General features: G+C 38.2%; 1 protein-coding gene across 5 annotated transcripts in view; it reads right to left on the bottom strand.

Moving 5' to 3' along the window:
* LOC135213515 (serine/threonine-protein kinase 10-like) overlaps positions 1 to 12,384 on the bottom strand; it is a 230,948-nt gene that overhangs the window by 23,814 nt on the left and 194,750 nt on the right. For all 5 annotated transcript variants that reach the window (XR_010314149.1, XM_064247427.1, XM_064247428.1 and 2 more), the window contains 2 exons: positions 2,807 to 2,942; positions 2,565 to 2,668 (listed from right to left, as the gene is read on the bottom strand). Coding sequence is in view for 4 of the 5 variants with exons in the window: in XM_064247427.1 (XP_064103497.1) it covers positions 2,565 to 2,668; positions 2,807 to 2,942 (240 nt within the window). In the remaining variant the exon portion in view is untranslated. The remainder of the gene's footprint in view (positions 1 to 2,564; positions 2,669 to 2,806; positions 2,943 to 12,384) is intronic.

Below are 12,384 nucleotides of genomic sequence, written 5' to 3'. Positions count from 1 at the left end.
TTTTTTTTTCTTTTATTTAAGCACATCTACCTTTAAACTGAAGCTTTATGTGCAAAAAAAAACATTCACCCAGGTATTGCTGTTGGTTTTCATTCTTTGCTTTTATGATAGTGTGTCAGCTATAATTGTAATTTTACAAAGAAATATTAGAAAGAAACATATATACCTCACAAAATTTACTGAATCTCCCCATCTCAGTAAATCTCATAAATATCTTACAATAAGTATACTTAGAATTTGTTACTGATTTTAGTTCTTATTTGTTTTGATACTGTGAGAGCTGTAATTATAATTTTACAAAATAAAATAAAAGACATTAGAAAAAAAAGATATTATTAGAAAAAAAGACACATGTATAACTTTGGGAAAATAATGTTAATGATTGCAGTTTTCTTAAGTTGGAGAGGTTATTCCAGAAAGAAATGCTTGTGTGAGACTGCAAACTAAACATACTACAGCTTCCCTTCTACTTACTACCTTTCATACTTACCCCCAAAAAATAGACTGCATAACTTAAAAAAATAAGATCATGACATAATGCAGGCAGTCCCCGGTTATCAGCGGACACAGTTATCGGCGATCTGGTTTTAACAGGCTGAGTTCTGGTTATCAGCGCCATAACATACCAAACAGAGGTGCCATAATGGTGCTTAGGAGCCATTATGGCACCATAAATAGCAGTTTCAGTTAATGGCAGTTTTCGCTCATCGGAAAAGACTGAATCCCATGATAAAAAAATAATGAAAAGTAAAAATGCCTTTACTATATGCAGAATGAGATACATAACATCAAATACTGAATCTATTCTCCAAATATACCATTATAATTAATAAATATAAATAGAAATAAAAAATATACCACAAACACTTTAACTAAAACACTGGAACAATTGGTATCACCAGCCAATGAAGCATTAGAGAACACAAAGAGTGAAGAAGGTAACTGATAAGTGGCTGAGCATCCATGTGGCTTACATGTACTAGTAATATCTATCTCCTGTCTACTAGACAGATGACTGCAGTGTCTGGGACACCAGAAGCCCACAAAGAGTGAAGGACTTGTGATGAAAGAAAAAAACTTAAACTAATACGTAAGTATAATTAAAAACTTTGCGAGATGTAAAACATGATGCACAAATATAACCTAATATATACCTATATATGCTGCTTCCCACATATTTGTATTACTATTTGATGATTTAATGAGACTAAATACCATATGCCTTACAGGGCTGGATGAATTGCTCTGCAATAATGATCATCAACCAATAACTCCTAGATTCTAAAGGTTCTTTACCACTTCAATTTTCACCTCTCATTTAGAAGAAATACAACTTGGTAATCTTTTGAACCAAATTGTTTTATTGATGTAACAGTGTTTTAATATTAATATCTAATAGATAACAAAACACTGTAATGTGAATGAAGGTATGAAATAGTTAAAGGTATCCTGGAGTCCAAAATCTCAGGCTTTTTAGAAATCACCTACATGATTACAGATCGAAGTTAAAGGGAAAAAATAATGAAAACCCAGTCTTATGGTTAAACCATATCAGGGACCAACACATCTTTCAAATGCTACAATCCATCAGAAAAATGTTGACAGGGAATGTCTTAGTAATTGGTGTGTACTTTAAAAAGTATACTGCTAATCATATTAGAACGAAAGGATGGATGCAATGGTAAGATAAGCTGAGACCAAGCACTCACTGCTCCCACAAGATATGGCTGTGCATCATTTTCCAGACATACTGCAAATTGTAACATTCTCAGAAGTCTGCTTTAAACATGTCAATAATCAAATGTTCAGAGCTGAGGGACCATAACCTCAAATCTATTGGCATGAGCTTAATTTGGGTTAACACCAGTTAAAATCTCTGGTCTGGACAAGCAAAGACAAAAAACCTCTCCAGGATCCTTTGGTTCCCCTACACATAAGTGAACCAATCTGGCAGGGCCAAGAGAAGGAACACTTGTCAAATATGGAGCTAGAACAATGAAATGTAAACTGGCTTACCACTTAAGGAGTATAGAAACTAGCTCTGTTAAAACAAAAAGGCATAGTTGAAACAAAATTCTTGCAATTTGTCATATCAAAGTATACCAGCCAGAGGAACATGGGTAGTTCTCTAGTTGACATTTGGTAATTATCCCTCCATATCTGAAGCAAATGTGATTAGCTAACTGCTATCACAGACCAAATGCAAAGAAAATAAACAGTAATACACGCCTAAGGTCAAATAACTGTCCATGTACTCTGGTAACATTCCATGTACTCTGGTGAATATAAATTTTCCAAGAGATTGTAGCATCCAGAAAATTCAACGCCCATGGATGCGGACTAATTAAGGTAACTTTTGTAAAACAAAATATAATTAGCATACTACTCCAAGTGACTCAATCATGGAAACAAATTTAATAACAATAAAAAAAAAAAAAATTTCAAATACAATCCATACAATAAAGATCTGATACTTTAGGATACCATACCAAGAAAGTCTACAGTAAAAATAAATAAAAAACATTTAAGACAAAAATAATGAAAAAGACCCAAAACTACATTACCTGTTTTCGTGGTTTGAGATTGTCTTTCCAGTCTCGCACTTCGCGCTGGTATTCCTCATCCTGACACTTAAGTTTGTAAGTTTCATGTTCCATTAACATTTTCCCTACAAAAAATAAAGAACTTAAGCCTTGAATTTGCCTCAATAGCATACTGATTTTTACAAGTTAACTCCAATTTTCACATTTGAAAAAGGCAACAAATAATGGAGCAAACAAGTTGAAACTAAAAGCACCCTACTTACGTTTTTCATTTTGCAACTGCTCAAGTTCTTTAGCAGTAGCTTCTGAGGCTGCTTGAAGTTCTTCTAGCTTATGCCTGTGTTTCTGTTCAGCCCGGCGTTTTTCTGCCTCATATCTTCGTTTTTCATTTTCTTGGAACTGAAAAAAGAAAGCATTAACTTTCCAGAATTTAGTCGTCAATTAGAGTATGTTAAATCTTTTTAATCCTCTTACATAAGGTAAAATTGATATTTTAATAACAAAATGAGATTTTCTGTATACTTACCAAGTTATTACTTAGCTAAAAATTTCTAGTAACAGCAGCTATAATTTTAAAATCACTGTAGAAATTCTTTTGTTTTTGGTGTAGGCAGGTACATCCCCGCCAACCCCCACAATACCAGGGTAGAAGGTAAACAACATAGCAAATGAGCTCAATTTGTTTATGCCATGTCATCCAAGAGAGGGGAGGTGGATGGGCTCCCATTCTGTAATTACTTGATAAGTATGCAATCATGAAATTTAATTATAAAAATGTCATTTTTATGCAATTACAAACTTACCAAGTAATTACATAGCTGATTCCCACATAGCTAGGAGGTGAGACTCATGGATGAAACTTGCACAATATTAATGGTAATAAAATGCAAATAGAAACTTGCTAGCATTAGCCCTTTCACCGCCAAAGGACGTACTGTAATCCACAAAAATCTCACCCTTCACCATCATGGGACGTATTGAACGTCCACAGACATATACAGTTAAATCAAAATTTGCCATAAATCACTAATTAGAACCTTGAGGTTCCCTTGCTTGGAGAACGTATACAAAGCCTTGCCACACTTGCTGAGTGGCCCCCAGCCCTCCCACACTAACAATCTTTCCCACAATCATCAGTTACTTTTTACACTTCAAAATCGCTCTCGCCTTGTGATATCTTGGTACATTCGCGCTTCTAGTTACGGTGTTTGTGTATTGATTTTGCTGAGATTTTCAGAATTTGTTAATGAAAGATTGTTCTTTATTTCAGTTATTTCCAAATGCCGAAAGGAGATGTGAAAGTTCCAAAGGGGAAAGTTGTGCGTAGTTTGTTTGAATTTTGGCCTAGCCTAACTCCTTTCTTTCTCTATAAAAATGAATAATCTACCCACCTGTACGCTTTCTCCAACTCCAGTACACTCCAGAAATCACCTTAAAACACCAGCACCACAAGACTTACGACCCAAAAAACAACTCCTACCAGACAGAGAGCTCTCCCCTACCAACCACACACCACCAACACGTGCTTTCTACTCCCCGTGTTATTGTTTACATCCTGCCGACGCCGCCGCCATCTTGTCTATGACGTCACAGCCTATGACGTCACAACACAACTTAAATACATCAACAGACACCTTCTCGAATCTACCACATGTTGTCTATATATAGGACACCCACCATATTTCAACAATGCATAAAATACCCATAACAATTATACAATATATAATCACACTTATCTATACCCATAACAATTATACAATATATAATCACACTTATCTCTTTCTCCCTCCCCTCCGACTGTTTCCTAACCTAGTATTCCCCTCTTAATTTCCTTCGTCCTCCAACTCTTTACCCTCTACATAATTTCTAATACATTCCCCTGAAACTCCTGCTTTAGTTAATACATCAGCCACTTGCTCCTTTCCTTTTATCCATCTCACCTCCTTTATTTCCCCGGATTCAATGGTTTCCCTTATTGCAGCAATATCTATTTTTAATCTCTTGCTACTTACACCAGTGCTCGATTTGATGGCGGTCATTAGTGTTTTACTATCAGTGTTAACCAAGGCTTCTAAATTTCTCCCTCCTACTACCTCTTCCCACAAATGCTTGAAATATATCAATCCTTCTACAGCTTCCCCAACACTCAGGGCTTCAGCCTCAATGGTGGATTTTGCCACTCTCCTGGATTTCCTAGACTTCCACCATATGGGACTTCTCCTCTTCCCATCTGTCAAAGAAATAATATAACCCAGTTGAGTATGGCCATCTTCTATGTTTCCAAATGAAGCGTCTGCATAGGCTTCCCAATAAACCCTTTCTTCTTCCATCTCACTTATTGTAACTTCGCCCATCATGCTCTTAGTTTTTCTCACAATTTTAATAAGTTTCTTCATATCCTGAGTTGTTCCTTCTTTAAATGCTTTACTTAATTCGCTAATATCATATGATATTTCTGGCATCGTGTGTAGTGATACCCAATTCAGCTGTCCTACCACTGATCTGTACTCTGTTAACTCTTTTTGTTCTAGCACTCTATTACCCGTATATCTTCTAGCCTCTGGTTCTCTTATGGAATTTATATACTGCCACTGATTAAGGAAAATCTATTCTCCTTCTGCTCTATTACTACTCCTATATACTTGAACCTTTTACTCTCTTGTTCTCCTACTTGCAATTTCCCTTTCAATCTCCCAATCGTTTCCTTTAAGAATCCTTCAGTTCCTCCGTAGCAAAAATCATCTACGTGTGTACACAAAATGCCTTCCAATTTATTGTTCTTTTTCCAAAAGAATATATTAGGTTCTAGTCTACTTCTCTCACCTTGAAGCTCCTTCACTACTTTCACCACTTTACAATACCATGCTTTTGCTGCATCCTTGAGCCCATAGACTGTTTTCTTCAACTTCCATAATCCCCTCCAACCATCTTCCCTTGGTGGCTTCAAGTACACTTCTCTTTGTATCTCGTCACCTTGTAAATATGCAGTTTTGACATCCAATGTATAACAATTCCAATTTTTCACCTTTATTATGGTTAGACAGAATTTTAAAATTCAGCATTGCATGTGGGAGCATCCTTTTCCCACTCAGCCATTTCTTCTTCAAACCCTCTAGCTACCAATCTTGCTTTACATATCCTTTTTTCCCCCCCTTTTATCTTTTCAGTTACTATCCATCTTGTAGATATAGCTTTTTGTCCAACATCATTTACCTCCTCATATACCTGGTTATCTCTCCAACTTAGAAGTTCTTTTTCTTTAGCTTCCATTATGCTTCTATTTTCAAATCCCAGCAACACCTCCTCTTCATCTTCAATTTTTTCTACCTGACTATAATCCCTCAAGTTAACCCACCCTTTGTCACCTGACTGTGAGTCTCGTATATTGTACGAATCAGCCCATGCTTGGCTTGATCTTTTCCTGCAAGACCTAAAATAGTCCATTCTTCTACTTGTCCTGTATCATTGTTTATAGCCCTAACTCTATTTCCCTTTTTGAATTTTGGTATCTCTTCCATTAACTCGCTTTCTATTGACCCACTTTGCCCGTTATCTTCCACTGTTTCCTCTATCACCTCTCTTTCTATAGTCTCTTCTGTGTCTGCATTCCTTCTCTCACCCATTATCTCCTCTCCTTCCAGCCAATCTACTTTCCCTTCATTTGGGCCATCTGACCTACCTTTCACCCCATGGGATTTATCTATTCTAGCCGATATCTCTTCTGTATCTGGTGATCGTCGTTGAATCCTTGTCACATGTATCCTAGCTACTTCTCTTAAAGAATCCCCATGTTTGACTATTATTGTTTTCCCCGATACTCCCACTACCTGAGCAGGTCCTCTCCATTCATTTTCCCTCTTATAGAATACCTCATCTCCTACCACTGCTTCTTCAAATTTATGTTCTCTGATGTTTTTGTTTAGCGCTATTCTTATTTTATTACAGGACTCATTTTTTATAAATGCTTCTCTGGCCTTGTGCATTGCATTCAGTGTGTCCCTTACCATACCCTCTTCCATCCCTTTTTCTCTGCTTGCAGGACTAGAACTTTCTTCTCCTATTAGGTTAGGCAGTGAAGGGTTTTTTCCAAATACTAATTGGTTGGGAGAGAAACCTCCATTATTCATTAAACAGTTCCTAGCACTCACTACCCATTTCAAAGCTAGGGACCAATCTACTTCCTCTTCCTCCATCATCTTCCTTACACTTCCCTTGATCATGCCTACGGTCTTTTCACATAATCCGTTGCTCCACGGAGATTCTGATGCTGTGGCTAATACTTTAATATTCCATTTTTCTGCCATCCTCCTTACTTTTTCATTTTGAAATTCTCCCCCATTATCTGACAATATTTTGGAGGGTGCTCCAAATATAGCAAACCAGCACTCAAAAAGTATCTTTATTATAGTTTCTGGTTTCTTATCTTTTATCCAACAGGCCTGACAATATCTCGTTGCCATATCCACTATTACCAAGAACTTTCTCTCTTCTATCTCTCCCACATCCATCGCTACGACTTCATTGAACGTTTTACTCCAAGAAAAGCCTACTACCGGTTTGGCGGGGTTTCTTTTGTATTTTTTACAAACCTCACAATTTTTAATCAGTTCCGTTAGTAACTTTCTTATTTCCTCTTTTTCTTTTTCGATTAACCCATTACTCCATTGTGCTTCCTCTGTTAGCTTCCATATTTTATCTCCACTTCCATGACCAAACTGTAAATGTAATTTCTTCATTGTGTTCTTAATTTCCCTCGGATTCTTTCCCTTCCAACCCTCCAGTAATAATTCTTCTACCTTCCTCCTCCTTATAGGCACTCTTAAATGACCCTGTTCGTCTTCTCTTAACTCTACTTTCATTCCCCCTAATACTTCTACTATGACACAATTTTCTTTCAAATTTAGGGTCATACCCATTTTACTCATGGTTTGCTTACCTATCAGCCAGGGTATATCACCTTGCAGAATTTCCGTCTTCAAATAAAACTTTCTGTTTTTTAGTATCACAGGTATTTCTATTATTCCTCTGGACTTATAAGATGTCTCACCAAAATTAAACACTTATTAGACTCTGTCCTAGTGTCCCTCATTCTCCTCAACTCTTCCTGACTCAAATCCATGACAATACGTGCTAGTCACAATTCCCCGCAAACTGTTGATTTACACCCTGTGTCCAAAATTGCATCAACCACCTCCCATGATGCTTCCACTATTTTATTAACTTCTCCTACATAAACCTCTTCTTCTGTCCCATTTTCTGTTTTTACCTTATTTTCTTCTAGTCTTGTTTCAGTTTTCTTCCTATTATGAAAATTCTGAGGACAATCCCTAGCCCAATGCCATTCTGAGCTGCATATTGCACATACTGTTACCTTCCCTTCTTTGTTTATAGGATTTCTACCACCCCTTCCTCGGTTCCATCTTCCCCGATATCTTTGGTTTTCCCTCCCTCTCCCAGAACTGGCATTGCCTTCTGACGAACCCCACCATTCCCGTTGTTCCTCTTTAGTCCCTAATCCCTCAAATAGTCTTTTCATTGTTTGCGACACTGTTCCGTACTCTAGCTTTTCTTGCCCACAAGCCGATAATACCATTTGTTTTTGATTTTCCGTGAGATTTGCTTGCTCTATTACATGATACCCCTTGACTTCGCCTTCAAGCGCGCCTTTCCCCATTGCTCTTTCACACTCAGATGCTGTCCTTCTCGTATCTAATTAAATAGTCCGCCATATTTTCACTAGATTCTCTTCTTATTAGAAGGTATCTTTTTATTCTACCGTAATTCTCCATTACCGAGTCTTTTAGATAGGCTTTATCTAGTTTCTCTAGGATTAACTTTGGACCCTCTGTACCAGTAAGTTTATCTTTATCTAATGCTTCCACTAGCTCTCGGGCTTTCCCTTTTAAGCTCATTCTCATTTCTATCGCCGGGTATTTTGTATCTTCTCCATACAACAATAGCCAATCTTCGGCTTGACCTTTCCATTCTTTGTATTCTTCTTGTATCCCGCTAAACCTAGGACATTCCCTTCTCCATCTAGTAGTCTCCCTTTGTTCACTGTCGGATCCAGGCATCTTTGATCAACCACGCTCTGCTACCAGTTTGAATTTTGGCCTAGCCTAACTCCTTTCTTTCTCTATAAAAATGAATAATCTACCCACCTGTACGCTTTCTCCAACTCCAGTACACTCCAGAAATCACTTTAAACACCCGCACCACAAGACTTACGACCCCAAAAAACAACTCCTACCAGACAGAGAGCTCTCCCCTACCAACCACACACCACCAACACGTGCTTTCTACTCCCCGTGTTATTGTTTACATCCTGCCGACGCCGCCGCCATCTTGTCTATGACGTCACAGCCTATGACGTCACAACACAACTTAAATACATCAACAGACACCTTCTCGAATCTACCACATGTTGTCTATATATAGGACACCCACCATATTTCAACAATGCATAAAATACCCATAACAATTATACAATATATAATCACACTTATCTATACCCATAACAATTATACAATATATAATCAGTTTGAACTTTCCATCACCCACAACCTCATGCCATGTTGGCCCCCTCGCCCAAAAATAGTACAAAAGACACCAACTTTGTTTCAAGTTCATTCGATAAATACTCAAGGATAAAGAATCTTAGCCGTCGTAAATAAGAGCAGTCTGTGACAGAATGACCGATATAGCGTAAAAAATATGGAAGCCACAGCCGTCTAAAAAAATCTTTTGCTATGTGTAATTTTCGATCACCTACTATTTTTTTCCAATGCGTAATTTTTTATCACCTACTAAGTAAAATACGACTTTTAATAGGTGTGTTTCTTTGACAGTTGTCACATGTTTCTAAGGGCTTAGAAACAGAGTTGTATATATCTTTATATAGCTAAATTGTAGAATATGAAGAAAAATATATCAAAACTGTAATAGTTTTAACACTAGAGCTTTTTTTGTAAGACATAACATATAATTTTTTGTGTTTCGCTACATTTACCTGACATGTTATGGCATTTCCTGGTGTCTTTTTACACTTTTGATGACAATGTGACAAAATTCAATCTTTTACCAACAAAACAAGACCAGAATGACCGATAGAGCATAAAAAATGTGGAAGCTACAGTCTAAGAAAATCTTTGGCTATGCGTAATTTTTGCTCACTTACTAAGTAAAAATATGACCTCTAGTAGGTGTGTTTCTTTGACGGTTTGCATACGTTTCCAATGGCTTAGAAATAGTTATATCATTGTATAGCTAGAGAGTTGTAGAATACAATGAAAAAAATATGAAAACTGAATAATGTAATAACCTTGGTGCTAGAGATCTTTTTGTAAGATATAACATACAATTTTTTGTGTTTGGCTACATTTACCTGATAAGCAATGAAATTTCAGACAACATTTTAGACTTTTGATGATGATATGACAAACTTCAATCTATTACCAAAATAACGAGACTAGAACGAGAGACATAGTGTTAAAAATGAGGACGCGACAGCAGTCTATAAAACTTTTGTGCTCCGAAAATTATAGCTAAAAAACAGGCTGGCAGTGAGGGGCGAGATGGTGAAACACAGGTTGGTGGCAAAAGGGTTAATATAATGCTTGTTGTTTCCTTACCAGTTAAGACAGCTATTGCAGGAAATTAGTACCTCTGGGGTTGCTCATCTCAGCTCGTAGAAGTGTGTCATCAGACCAAGGGACACCCACTACACAGAGATTGCCCCTGCCCTGGGCATAGTACCATCAAAAACTCGAGAGGCAGAATACCAAAAACGACCTACACCAATAATTTAAAAAGACACCACCACCCTACCAACAATTCTGGAGGGTATTCAGTACCAAGTACCCCCGGACTCCCCTAGGACCCAACATCATATTCACGGTGAAGAGCAAGGTAGCAAGAAAAGCTTTCTATATTTCCTTCCCCAGAGCCATGCCAGCCACCGTAAACGGACCCAAGGTACTGCAGTCATTAAAAAGATCGACTTACATTTCCAATAAGTGAATTGCATACTGTAAGTTAAAGAAAGGTTATACCTGAAGGTCAAGCGACAGCCATCGCTGTAATCTCATGTGCCTTCACCTTCAGAACAGGTAACACTTCTCCTACCTGTGAATGGGCCTCATGAATGAGATCTCTCAGGAATAAAAAGGGAGCATTCTTGGAAAGGGAACAAGAGAGGTCCTTTACTGAACACCATAAGTTATTGTAAGCACCTCTAAGCTCTTCTGTCCTGCAAAGGTAAAACTTGAGCGCTCTCACCGGGCAAAGAGACCTCTCCTATTCATCCTATTCAAACCATTCTTATTTGTATAAGACCGAGGCCAAGGTTCAGCAGGATTCTCTTTTTTATTAAGAAATCCCAGAGTACAGGAAATTGGGGTATCCATGTTGGAGAACTCAACCATTCTATCTACGGCTTGAATTTCGCTTACCCTTCTGGCTGAGGCCAAAGCTATCAGGAAAAGGGTCTTCTTGGTTAGGTTCCTAAGAGGACAAGAAGCCAGCGGTTTGAAGGGAGGGGCAGACAACCATTTTAGGACTACATCCAGATTCCAGGAAGTTTAAGTTTCCTAACGTTAGCCTGTATTGAAAGACTAAACCAAGTCTGTTAAGTTGTGATTAGAGACTTGTGATTAGAAGACAAGTCTAGACTCCTATGTCTGAATACAGAGCCTAACATGGGTCTGTAACCTTTAATGGTGGAAGAAGATAATCCTCTCTACTTCCTTAGGTACAGAAGAAAATCAGCGATCTCTGTTACAGTTGCTTGAGAAGACTTGATTTCTTTTGCACAAAGACATGAAAATGGACCATTTGTTTTGGTAGATGGAAGATTTGGTTTGGATATATAATATAAGTCAAAGGCCAAGCACTAAGACCTATAAGATCATTCAGTGCTGAAACAGAAATTGACAGTAAAAAGTTTGAAAGATGTAGCAGGAAGAAAACCCTGCAGTTGCACTAAGAATCAATTGCTATGAGGGTGGAATGTCAAGATGGAAGAAAGAGAATATGAAAGGAGGTACAGTAGAAGGAATGAAAGGGGATGCAGCTAGGGGTCAAAGGCACGCTGCAAAGAGCCTTGAGTAATCCTACAGTCTTACAAAACCCTGTGAGAGCAGGTGCAGATAACCCTTGATGGAACTTCATTATGTGTGGTTGTCCGAGTAGTTTCTGTCTTTGGGGGAGTAACCCAGGAAAATCTGCTAATAGACTGATTAGGTAATAGACTGATTAGGTTCGGAAACAATTCTCTGAGGGGCCAGAATGGGTCAATGAGGATCTCCAAGACATTTCTGTGAGTTTGGAACTTCTCGAGAACCTCTTTGATCATTCCCAAAGGCTGAAATGCATACAAATCCTTGTTTGACCAGTCCAGGAGCATGGCATCCACAGCCCATACCCCTGGATCCGGAACCAGGGAGCAATAAAGAGGAAGCCGATGATTTTTGGCAGTCACGAACAGGTCTAATCAGCAGGAATTACCTGATTGGAGCAGCAATTTTCCCTGAACAAACCTTGTCACCAACTTTGTATGGCTCTTGTCCCAAAAAAAGGTCTCTCGCAGTCTTGCAAAGAGAGGAGTAGGTTCTCCCTTGCTTGGAAATGTATGCAAGGGCTTTTGTGTTGTCCAAATGTATAGCTACTACTTTGTCTCGGAATTCCAAATCAAACGCTCGAAGTCCCTGGGTTATGGCTTTCAACCCTTTTAGGTTGATATGCCAGGCCTTCTGCTGTAATGTCCACATGCCAGTCTCCCTGCTCCCTTTCAGACTCCCCATAGAAATTGAGGTCTGGATTCAGAGGTGAGAGGGATTTTCCT

This window comes from Macrobrachium nipponense, chromosome 43, assembly GCF_015104395.2.
Source record: "Macrobrachium nipponense isolate FS-2020 chromosome 43, ASM1510439v2, whole genome shotgun sequence".
NCBI lineage: Eukaryota > Metazoa > Arthropoda > Malacostraca > Decapoda > Palaemonidae > Macrobrachium > Macrobrachium nipponense.
The sequence above is the reverse complement of the archived record's forward strand: the minus strand, read 5'-3'. Positions and strand labels throughout refer to the sequence as shown.